This window comes from Eptatretus burgeri, chromosome 2 (assembly GCF_056783735.1).
Source record: "Eptatretus burgeri isolate ZD-2024b chromosome 2, Ebu_testis_v1, whole genome shotgun sequence".
Classification (NCBI taxonomy): domain Eukaryota; kingdom Metazoa; phylum Chordata; class Myxini; order Myxiniformes; family Myxinidae; genus Eptatretus; species Eptatretus burgeri.
This window is the reverse complement of record NC_140962.1, coordinates 66,103,217-66,115,851: the sequence shown is the minus strand read 5'-3', so window position 1 is coordinate 66,115,851 and position 12,635 is coordinate 66,103,217. Positions and strand designations below refer to the sequence as shown.

At 41.9% G+C, this 12,635-nt stretch overlaps 1 protein-coding gene across 2 annotated transcripts in view; it reads left to right on the top strand.

The window, feature by feature from the left end:
* Positions 1-2,836, top strand: part of LOC147032209 (polypeptide N-acetylgalactosaminyltransferase 2-like) — a 130,173-nt gene extending 127,337 nt beyond the window's left edge. For both annotated transcript variants that reach the window (XM_085869599.1, XM_085869601.1), the window contains exon 16: positions 1,231-2,836. In XM_085869599.1, coding sequence (XP_085725725.1) covers positions 1,231-1,386 — 156 coding nt within the window. In that variant the 3' untranslated portion in view covers positions 1,387-2,836. The remainder of the gene's footprint in view (positions 1-1,230) is intronic.
* The last annotated feature ends 9,799 nt before the right edge of the window (positions 2,837-12,635 follow it).

The window sequence follows — 12,635 nt, the reverse complement described above, 5'->3', positions numbered from 1 at the left end:
TTGCTTTAAAATTATTTGGATCAGACCACTGCAATGCTTTATAAAAAAAATATTATTAGCTTGCCTGTTCGAAGAACAGAGAGCTATAGCGATACCCCTGGCGTGAGCATGAGCGTCAGTGTCAGTGTGAGCGTGAACATGTCAAAGTTTTTGGTGCAAGTTATTTCCTTTCTAATGTTTTTATCTACCACACTATTTTTAGCTCGCCTGTTCGAAGAACAGAGCTATAGCGATACCCCCGGCGTGAGCGTGAGCGTGAGTGTCAGCGTGAGCGTGAAAATGTTAAAATTTTTAGTGCAAGTTATTTCCTTTCTAATGTTTTTATCTACCACACTATTTTTTACTGATTACAATATACAAATACATATATTGCTTTAAAATTATTTGGATCAGACTTCACTGCAATGCTTTATAAAAAATATTATTAGACTCGTCTTTTAAAAACGATAAATGTATAAACAGGCGAGCATTGGGTGGCTTTGACACCAACTCTGGTTTGTTCCACTGTGAACACCATAGTGAATGTTGGGTCTTACTGACTACTTGTTAGAAATGGCATACCACCACCAACATAACCTGCAAGAGAGAAGGGTATAGCATTATAAATGACAGAATATCAGACTGCTCAAATAGTCCACTTTTTTTGAAACACCCTGTACACAGTGTTTCATATAGGTGGATGTGTTAGATTAGATAGTGTAGGAATTTGGGGCTTCTTTCTGGAATTAGGCATTTTTCAACTGAATGTGCTCATGTACACACACCATTATTTTTTTTCTAGTCTCTGCACTTTTCATTTCCTGGATTCAGTTTATGCCTGCTACAAGGCAATGAATTGGTCATTTCAACTCTAACCTCACATTTTTGGAATAGCTCAGCAACGACCGAGTTGCTCACCATGCTTTCAATGTGCTTCAAAGAAGGGAAGTGAGGTTAGCATGACAGAGACATCTGTACCAGTTGGTGCTTGTTACAATGCAACACGACACTCGTATAGCAGCTGTGGGGTTCCACTGCAAGGGCTTCAGCATGCGACTGTTCAATCACCCTTGCACGGTTGGCGCGGCGTACGCTCCGTGTGCTGGGACGTGCCACAGTGTATTGCTGAGATATCATTTAAAGAATTGTAGGAATTAATTTTGTTTAAGGTTTTCACTTAAAGCTTTTCTTTGGTTTTTACATCCTGATGTGTTATCCCTCCTTCACAACCCCTGCCTTCTCCCAATTCAGAAGTGGGAGCAGATCGAGAATAAGATCAAGCTTCGTCATATTGGATCCAACTTGTGCTTGGACAGTAAGAACGCCAAGGCTGGTGGCCTCACCGTGGAGGTTTGCAGCTCTGCTGTATCACAACGGTGGCGGTTTTCCCTCAATTTGAACCAGTGACGCAGTTAAAGATACTCTTTGGCACTCCGTGGTGTCATCTCTCCTGTGTGACTGCCGGGCTGTGGAATTTTCAAGATAAAAACTCACACAGGCACTAACTTACCCACCCTTACATTGTCAGCAAACCCACTTTCCCTTCTGCCATCATTTTTTTTATATGTTTTTCTTCTTCTTTTTACAGAAATATCACATGACATCTCTGGAGTTTTAATTTCCTTCCCAGAAAAAAGAAAATCAAAATTATCACATTTAATTTGGGTTTCTTCTCTACCCCCCCCCCCCCAAATCCCCAAGTTGTCTTTCAATACTTATAACCATTTCATTTTCTGGTTTCACATTGCTCACCTTCTCCTGTTCTACTATTTCCAGCTGGCCAGCTCAATATTTTGTAAGGAATGTTTTATTTTGTTATGCGTGGTTTTAATACTGGGCAATGCCACACTATACTTTCAACATGCCTACTTACTCTGCAGGTTTTACCTGTGTGCATACGTGGTACACATTGATGTAAATATTTCTCACGACCCATTCATGTATTGCCAAAGCCACCGATCCCCATCTTTCCAAGTGTGCAATTTAGAGTGGCATTGGTCCAGAACAGTGAAGAGACTGCTTGCGGTGCCAAAACGAGGCAAAAATTGGTTCCTTCTTGATCACTTTGTAATGAATTATTGAGCCAGTGTAGCATAAAGTTTGATTGTATACATAATTTTTGAACCATTATGGAAAAAAAATTCTCATGATTGCAAAATCTTATTTTCATTTCTGCATCATTATTATTAAGATAATAGCAAATGGAATTTTTCAATGTAAAGTTATTCTTGTTGATCCTTCACTTGGGTTAATTGTGCATAAATTTGAGATGTTTACACAAGGTGGATTGTTTTGAACAAAGTTGCTATTTTTTGTTTTTTTTTTGTCTGGCACAATAATGTTTTCCTTCTTCAAAAGTGATAAGACAGTGTTGATGTAAGAGCTGTGAATGGATTTTGGATAAATTGGTAAATATAATGTTCTGCAGTTTATCTGGTTTCTAAAAAAAGCCTAAATTAAACTCCTTTGCATCATGACATCGGCATAACACCTGTTTGTCGTCTTTTTTATTTTTTATTTTTAACAATTTTGGATTGGCATTGTGGTGGCACGTTAGCCACAGGTTCAGAGAATAATCGAGTTATTTGGACAAGGAAGAAGGTGTGAGATGGTTACCCATTCATGAGATGTATGGAAAGTTGTACAGCAATATAAAAATGCCAAACAATTGAACCGACAGCGAACAAAACCTTGCATAAAAAGTAAATTATTTTAATCGAGATGAATGCCTTTGACATCGAGTTCATTCTGACAGTGTACAATGTATTTTACTATTGTAGGTCTTTTTGAAAACTTGCTTAAATTTAGCTGCTGTTATCATTGCAATTGTTTGAATAAAATGTGACAGTTATCACAATGTTTCTTTGTAGTTCTTCAATACGACGTTTTAACATGCTGGCCAAGTGAAGACATCTTTTTCTTTTTCTTGTTTTTGTTTTGAGATACAATGTCAAGGCTCGTATAAGAGCTAACACACAGAACGTATAACAAGAGGGGCGGGAGAGGGAAGCACAAAACATTGTGGAACAGGGACATTAGATCTGTGGAAGGGAGAGGGATGGGGTGGGGTACACAGTGTACACAAGATGGATATTACAGGGACCTTCAGGAAGGAAAGCAGGGAATTTGAAGGAGGTGGGTTTAGGGTAGGTTATCGGGGGTAGAAAAGATCATGGTTTTGGATGGGGCAAGAAAAGAGATGGTGGTGAACAGTTGTTTTGAAGACCTGGTGGGAAAAGTGCAATTGAAGAGAGTGTGGGAGTTTGTTCAAAAAGTTGGAAGAGGAATGAAAGAGTGAAGGTGAGCAGTAATTCTTGATTTTGGTAGTTTTACCAGAAGGGGGTTGCTGGCAGACCTTGAGCGCCCTGTGGAAATATGGGGGGGGGACAGATAGCAAACAGAACAAAGGGAGGGGGGAGAGGGCGAGGCCAGCGAGGAGACGGTAGAAGACAAAGACCACCGACCTGCCTTCAGTGAGAGAATGAGAGACCCAAAGACTCAGCCTCCATCGCGGGATATACTAGTGATCCTAAATGCCTTAGTTTCCACAGTGTGAAGCCAAGCTCGGTGTGAGGCAGGAGCACCAGCCCAGAGGGGAGAGCAGTACTCCATCAGGCTGTGGATGAAACTTTGTACGTGGTCAGGAGCGCAGGTGTGCAAAGGAAGGACTTTGCACGACGGAGGATGCCCAGTCGACAACTGACTTTGGAGGCCAGCTTGGAAATGTGACAAAGTACAGTAAACATTTTATTATATTAAGAGATTAGAAATGATTGCACAATTTTAGTCTGCCTGCTGAAGTACTGCATCTTTTGAGAATACCATTGAAAGGCATTGGTCATCATCCTTTGTCCTCCCCTTGACCCACATCTATTTCACAAGTTTACAAATATCAATTATGCACATTACATGTTTGTGTACTGTACTGTAGTTAATGTTTGCATCCTGTGCATCATACATGTCTTTTGCTGGACCATAGCTCTTTCAAAAATTCCTGAAAATTATTTTTATTGATGCTTTGTGCAGGATCTTTTCCCAATTGGATAGCTCAGAGGAGCAAAGGGAATTCAAAAAAGTTGTGCAGACGTATTCCAAGTAGTCAAAGATGCACCAGGTTTTATTTTTCGATAAACAACGCTCCACGTATATATTTTTACAAGTAATACCTGCTCCTTCCAGGAGCGAGAGGATTTCTTTTCATAATTAGCAGTTTTCCCACCCTCAATACTCCGTTTCTACAGCAGGGGTCAGTAAACCACTTGCCCTATTCAACGTGTACAGGTGAAAACCGTAAGTCGTACCCATGATGTACTGTGCCACGACTAAAGATGGGGATTATTTTGTGCCCATGTCCTAACCCTGGGGACCTCGAGCATGTATGCAAAATTTGGTGGCGATTGGCCCAGCTGTTTTCAATTATATTATTATCAGATGTACACACTACATGCACAGATTGCCTTATTTTGTATCGTGGGATACAAAGGACAGCAGGGAGCATCTGAGTGTAGCCAATTACTGCACTGCACTGCACTGATAAGTAGACTGCTTCGACGTGGTGTTGTGATGTAGCTGAGAGGGGTCTTTTATTGGCTATAAACTTTAGCGTTTTTCAAAGGGAAACACGGAGGAGCTGCACGACAAAGGGCAGCAGGTTCACAAACGACTGGAGTATGAGGGAGATGGATATGTACAAGTAGGAATAACATGTCACAACACGTGCTTGGCAACCGAAACTCCTCAAACTTTAACTATTTAGCCGGTTTTGGTCAAATTTAACCACCATAATCAAATGCAAAAAATACAAACAACCTGGCTTTTTCAAACTTGGAAGCAACCAGCTAAACAACAGAGAATCTGAATATTTGCATTCGATTGTCAGCTGTTTGGCACTGGCAAGGTATCTCTTCTGTTCAGAGATTGACTACACCTGACATCAAATACCACCATTGAAAGGTCTACTTTGGTACTGCTTGGGTGTCTGCGCAAGGTGAGCTTGCATGCAATCAGCACAAGGAAGTCCTTTGGTACCGTTTGGGTGTCTGCACAAGGTGAGCTTGAATGCAATCAGCACAAGGAAGTTCATTGATGCAGGGCACACTTGCTGTTTGCTGGATGGTCAGGCAAGTTAGAAGGATTGCACAAGGCTCATCTCCTTGGAAGAGAGTCTCGAGTCTTGACTCGAGGAAACTAGTAACCTTGAGATGGAAAGACACCAATTTGGGTTCTTTGTTTTCTTGGTTTTGATCTTTATTGGGGTCGTCTGTTGGAGTCTGTATGTTGCAACCATTACTTTGAGGTCGGAACACTTCAGATTTCATAACTGTCCCAGTTAAACTTCCTTGATGATTTGTTGCTTCAGTGCAACGACTACTTTCCTTTTTCGTATTCTTCTTCTCTTTTTCATTTCTTACTGTCCTGCTCCTCTTTGATCCTTACAGTTGAAAATTATTCTACAATAAATGTAAAGGCAGGCATTATGTTATACTTTTTATATAACATTTTGCATGTTATACTTTTTTACACATCTTAGATGGCTAACTCTGGTACAACTTTTTTCATTACCCTGTCAAGACAGTTTTATCCCTGACAACTAGGGCAATTTTTGTTGCACTAAAAAACTTGAAAAATTGCATTTTCTTTTTTACCAAAAGTTGCGTTAAAAAGTAACTTAAAATCCATGCCCAGAGGCTACTGCAACAACCAATTTTCAGTGTCATTTATTTATTAAATTCTCAAAGCTAGCAAGTAGGCAATGATACATTTTCATGAATTCAGCAATGATATGACATTTTACAAGGTTTTTAAAGTCAGCATTAAATCAAATCACTCAAATTCATGGTTCAATGCTGTGATTGTAATAAACAGAAATATATTTCTCAACGTTTTGGGGTGAGAAGTTACGGTCCTTCCCCGGTAGTTTATTTTAACATCGACAAAGAGTGTACAACGCTCACCGAAGCAACTTGACACTTTTGCAACTTTGTGTACAAACTTGGTGGAATGTCATCGCTTGCCAGATCCATGATCTGCTTTATGTCCTTGTTTTGCTCCAAACGCCTCTCAAAATAAGACGCCATCCCACATGGATCAGTCATCAGTGCCGAAGCTGAGTGATTTCAGATCATTGAAAGCATCAGAGAAGTCCTTCGCCAGGTATTCTGATGCTATCGCTTCCTTCACTCTGGCAACAAGCAAACCATCACCTTGAAATTCCCCAACGATCCTCTTGACATCTGGCAAATTGTCAGCATAGTAGAAAGCTGCATTTAACCAACTTGCCCTAGCGGGTTACGATGGGTTGAGGTGGGTATCCAATTGCGGCAAACAACTCCTTACGGTCTTTGTTCTTGACAACAGTACTCTTGACCCTGGCGATCAGATTATCGGCTGGAACCATTTTGATGCAGTTATGAAGTAGATGCACAGTACACGTGACATGGAATAGTCGCGGGTCGATTAGCTTGAGGAGGCGTCCAGCAGCAGCGCAGCGTCGCTCAAGAGTACAACAAAATTCGAAGGATCAGACTGTAGTGTTCTGATGGCATCATCCACTGCATGTATTAGTCTGTGAGTTGACTGAGGCTGGAAGATGCTTATAGTCTTTTCTGGTGATTCGACATTGACCACAAGTGTTAATGCACTTTGTGCCTGCCACCTCTGCTTCATTGATTACTATAAATATGTTCTTCCCCTTGAGCAAGTTCTGGATGTTTCTTTCTTTTGTTTCTTTCTCTGCCATTGATGCCACTCGCGATCAGCAACAGGAGTCTGAAGGTGCATTGTAGCCCATGGATTGGAATAGTGACTTCATCTTTGGATTATTGAGTTTGTAGAGAGGTAGATCTGCTGAGAGAAAGCTCGTAACTACCCGATCAACAAATTATTGTCCCTTTTACTCACTTTCTCAGCTGGCAGCAATGTCTGTCGAGGTTCATGTTCAGCATCCTTGGCTCTCGTGTGTTTTGTACTGTCGCGATGGTTCAGAACAAACTGTTCCCAGAAGTTACGATGAGCTCAGTTGGAAATTCTGCTGCATAGGCTTGTACTTTTGCAACGGAAGAAGCAGCTTCCTTGGGCATAATTGGCAAGTAAAGCTGACGTCCTTGTAATAGAGATTAAACTCGATATTTAAGTAAAAGGAGGTAAGATATAACAACTTGATAGCAAACAGGAACACCAGAGCAACACATGACAGGAAGTCAGCTCATTCAATGCACAGGTGATACTCGATCAAAATGTTCTTTTTATCCCCCTTTCACGCAGGCACGACGCCACATGGCCGAGCATTTAGCAGATTTAGCCACTCAAATGTGATTAATGCCGGAAGTTGCGCTGATAATGGAAAAGTTGCAAAAAAGTTGCGTTTATAACTTCCTCAGACTGCATCCTCAGGCAAAAAGAAAGCGATATCTTTGCGTTTCGTGACATGGGAATGCCGTGAAAAAAAGTTGCAAAAAATTGCCCTGTGGTAACACATGACGAACTTATTGGATGATTCAGCAGGTAGGCTGTTGCAAGATGAAGTACATCCTCCATTTTGAGGGGATGGTTACACCGTTGTTTTGTTTGCTCATCCTTGGCTCGTGGGCTTAACTCAATGGTACCTTCAATGTTGGGAATTTTTTGGGAAAAGAATAAGCAGAATCAACAGGGATATTCCACCAACACAAATTGGAGGCACATTCCATGGCGCTTCAGGTAAAGGTCCGACATGTCGTTCTGAGCCAAGAATGGTAAGAAAGGACTTAGCTTCACAGAGCAATTCTATGGAACTGACCAGATTTGAGCACCTGCATGGATGTATGTCTGGCCAAGATGGTTTATCTCTGATAGTAAGGCCAAGACTTTTATTTATTTAGTGATTTTGATTATACTAGTACACCTGCTCCCTCTGGGAGTGGAAGTAAGGGTTGTGTTATTATCTTCCATGGGGTAAATAGATTACAGTAAATCTAGACTTGGGTCCGTTAGTCTGCAGGGGACGTGATAAGCATAAAATGCCTTGAGAATGTCGGATTTCCTCCCTGTCAGTTTCGTGTTAAACAGCAGTAGCAACTTAAAAAATACACCCGTGCGGGAGTGACGGTCATCTCTGTGAGAAAAAAAATCGTCATTTTCACATTTTTTGCCAACTTTGAAGTCACGTCACACGAAAACGAAAGCGAATATCGAAAATCCGGCCTGAACAAATTTAGATATTGTCCCATAGATTCATTTGCTACAATCAAATTCAAGATCGCTTGAGAAATGGCGGAGGAGATAGAATTTGAAAATCGTCATTTTCGCAACTTCAAACGCCTCGTGACCTTGACCTTAACGTTCGGTGACCTTGAAAGTCATACCATCGTGTACGTCTCATCAACCTCTATCAGGATCACTAATGACCAGATCTCCTGCTTCAACTTCATTGTGAACGGACGGACGGATCAAAGGACATCGACACCCATATTATTAGGTCAGGCTCGAAGAGGTGACCTAAAAAGGTAATCATATGTGTGTGTGTGGTTTACAATATTTTTTTTTACTTCTGGGAGGGGTGCCCCAAGAAACGCCACGACAAGCGATTTATACATATTGTTGCGGGCCGGGGCTTGGGTGAGAAGAGCACTAGGGGAGGGGGGGGCTATCTCGGCTCCCACCAGACTCCCCGGAATTGTAGGCCGTCACACACGGATAATTCCGTGACACGGCGGGTCGCTTAACCGACCGTGAATGCCAATAACTCAACTGCGTGACCTAGGGTCCTCCCGTCTATCGGTTAATCGGGTTACCGAATCACATGATTTAATTACCGGGGAACACGCCCTCGGTACGCCTTGTCTGAACCGGATCACTCTACCGGATTGGATCACTTTACCGGATCGGATGCAGCCGAGCGACACTGCCAAGGACGTACCGGCTAAAGGGAACGGATCGTTGGGAATAAAGTCCCGGCTAACCTCGGATTCGGACCATGCTGGATCAATGGAAAAAAGACAAAAACAAGCAGGGAACATTCCTAATAATGATTTATTACAATGGGCGAGGAAAGGTATGTGGCACGATGAAGATTTATTGGGGTGTGTTAATCTGAATGTCTTTTTTTTTTATAATTTTAATTTTTTTGGTACATCCAGAATTAATTTTTTTGTATACCCCGGTTAAAATAGGTGTACCATATCCCTGTGTTGTAAGAGGCAACCAGGGTTGCGTCAGGAAGGGCATCCGGCGTAAAACATGTGCCAAATCACTCTGCGGATCAAATGATCCGCTGTGGCGACCCCGAACGGGAGCAGCCGAAAGAAGAAGAAGAAGATTTTTTTGGTACATCATCTATCTATAATTCCAGCAATCTCTGTGTGTGTGTCTGTGTGTGTGTCTGTGTGTGTGTGACCACTGTTTCTCGACAACCTCTGGTCCGATCTAATTGAAACTTGCCAGGTATATTGCTGGGGATCTGAGGATGTGCCTTTTCAAGGTTTGATATTAATCGGACAAGTGCTTCCCAAGTTATGGCCATTTATTTACCAAACCAATGGGAAGACACGTTGTTGCGTGGGCGTGGCTGATGGGGAAGGGAAGCACAGCCACGTTCCCCATTACGGGTTACAATGTACGGGCTTCCGGAGAGTGATGACTTCGTGTATTCTAATAATTTCTCGATTTCTTATGCGCATTTATAGATAAACAGAATGGCCCAAGTTATGATCGTTTTCATATTAGACGGTGTATAAATTTCGGGAACATCAGAGTGCTGGTATGCTCCGAACCAGGAAGTAAATTTTTTCTCTTTCTTCTCTTCTCTTTTTGTTTTTCCTTGCCACGACATTGCGAAAAGGTAAAATACGTTGGCGCTAATTAAATAATTGGGTATTAAAAATAAATTGCGAATAATCGACACAGCGAATAATATCGAACTTCCGGGTCACGCACGTACGGGCACGTAAGAGCGAAGAAACGGCCTGCGTGGTTTATTTATTTTTTATTATTATTATTATTATTATTTTTTTTTTTACGGGCACGTACGAGTCTATCTATAATTCCAGCAATCTCTGTGTGTGTGTCTGTCTGTTTGTCTGTGACCACCGTTTCTCGATGACCGCCGGTCCAATCTCATTGAAACTTGCCAGGAATATTGCTGGGGACCCCCCGGATGTGCCTTTTCGAGGTTTGATATCGATCGGACGAACGGTTCCCAAGTTACGGCCATTTATCTGTCGACCAATGACAAGACACGGTGCTATGACATCACGAATGACGTCACAATTAATGTTTATTTATTTATTATTATTTTTTTTGCATGATTGACGGTCCTATCTGATTGAAACTTGCCAGGAATATTGCTGGGGACCCGCGGATGTGCCATTTCGAGGTTTGATATTAATCGGACGAGCGGTTCCCAAGTTACGGCCATTTATCTGTCGACCAATGACAAGACACGGTGCTATGACATCACGAATGATGTCACAATTAATGTTTATTCATTTATTTTTTATTATTATTTTTTTTGCACGATTGACGGTCCGATCTGATTTAAACTTGCCAGGAATATTGCTGGGGACCCACGGATGTGCCTTTTCGAGGTTTGATATTAATCGGACGAGCGGTTCCCAAGTTACGGCCATTTATCTGTCGACCAATGACAAGACACGGTGCTATGACATCACGAATGACGTCACGATTAATGTTTATTTATTTATTTATTTTGCACGATGGACGGTCCAATCTGATTGAAACTTGCCAGGAATATTGCCGGGGCCCCGCGGATGTGCCTTTTCAAGGTTTGATATCAATCGGACGAGAGGTTCCCAAGTTACGGCCATTTATCTGTCCACCAATGACAGGACACGGTGCTATAAGATCAGGAATGATGTCACAATTAATGTTTATTTATTTATTATTATTTCTTTTGCATGATTGAAACTTACCAGGAATATTGCTGGGGTCCTGCGGATGTGCCTTTTCAAGGTTTGATATTAATGTCTGTGTGTCTTAATATTAATATTAATGTCTGTGTGTTTGATAGGGGGGGATAGAGGGCGGGGGAGAGAGGGGGCATCACAATTCAAGAGAGGGGAGAGAGGAGGTGCGAGAGAGGGGAGAGAGAGGGGGCGTCACAAGTCAAGAGAGATGGAGAGAGGAGGTGCGAGAGAGGGGGCGAGAGAGGAGTGGGGACAGAGTAGGGGGAGATAGGGGGAGAGAAGGGGGAGAGAGAGAGAGGGGGGAGAGAGGGGGAGAGGGGGGGGCGATAGAGAGGGGGCGTCACAATTCTTCTTCTTCATTTGATATGACCTCACAATTGATGCTGGGGACCTGATACTGCAGGCACGGAGCTGCACCTACGGGCCCGCACTAGTTTCTATAATTTTTGCTGATTGTATTTTTAGCGAACGTAGTGAGCTTCATACTTAACGCGTGCACGTGAGAGAATAGGAAACAACAACAACAACAACAACAACAACAACACAATACCCCTGACAATTTGGAATCCGTGTCGATGGCTATGACCCTTTTGCTTCCGGTTTTTTTTTAAATGCTGTGCGGTGTATTTATAAACACGATTGGGTTTTATTTCTATCTTGTGAATATTACTTAACGCGTGCACATGAGAGAATAGGAAGCACCAACAACACAATACCAAGGCAATTTGGAATCCGTGTCATTGGCTATGACCCTTTTGCTTCCGGTTATTTTTTGCTTCCGGTTTTTTTTGCTTCCGGTTTTTTTTTGCTTCCGGTTTTTTTTTTTGCTTCCGGTTTTTGTCATGGGGAATGATGCATGCCGGGAGATAAAGGCATCGTCGGAGACATGAAAGACCCAAATATCAGACATGGTGTATATTTCCTCCACTGATTTTAATAAAGATATCTCCCGCATCATCAAAAAATAATTTTTAATCGTGATTTACATTATTTGATCGCTGATCCCGAATCCAGGCTGAAGTAACCAGAAATTGCGTATACAGTTGTGAACAAGTTATTGGTAAATAGTGGGGCAACTTAGCATAACAATTGTGCATTTTGTGAGGAAAGCACCAAATTTGGCACACTAGTAGCCAAACATATTATGAACAGATTTGGATATTGGGCCATCTCAAATTCAGCCGCTGATGGCTGTTGCAGCCATTTTCCAAAATGGCCGCTCGCGGTTATTATAATTTCACTCTAACATTGGTTTGAACATTTATTAAAAGCTGAATTAAGAAAAACATAACCTGTAGCCACCTCAAGTTTAAAGATAGCCACCATTTTGCAAGATAGCTGCTCATTATTTGTTGTACCGGACGACTATCTCACTCATTGAAATTGGTTGTTGAGAATGGTGGCAAACGAATCAAGGGCTGCGTCTGATTGATATGAATACCAACATCGCTTATGTAAAGTCAGTGGTTGTTGAGCATGGTTGCAAACGAATCATGGGCTGCGTCTCATTCATATGAATACTGACATCTCACTCATAAAAATTGATCGAGAGATGTCTGATTTAAATGATCTGAATCAGTGACACAGTCTGCTCTGTTAATATTCTCTCAATTTTGTGAGCACTCTCCCTCACACACACACACAGCTGTGCATTCAAGTGCAGCCTTTTTGCACTTGCAACGCTTCAGACAGCTCTTCTTGCACTTGCACGATACTAGCTCATAGCAGGTGTGGGCTGCTTTGGGTAGCTTCGCC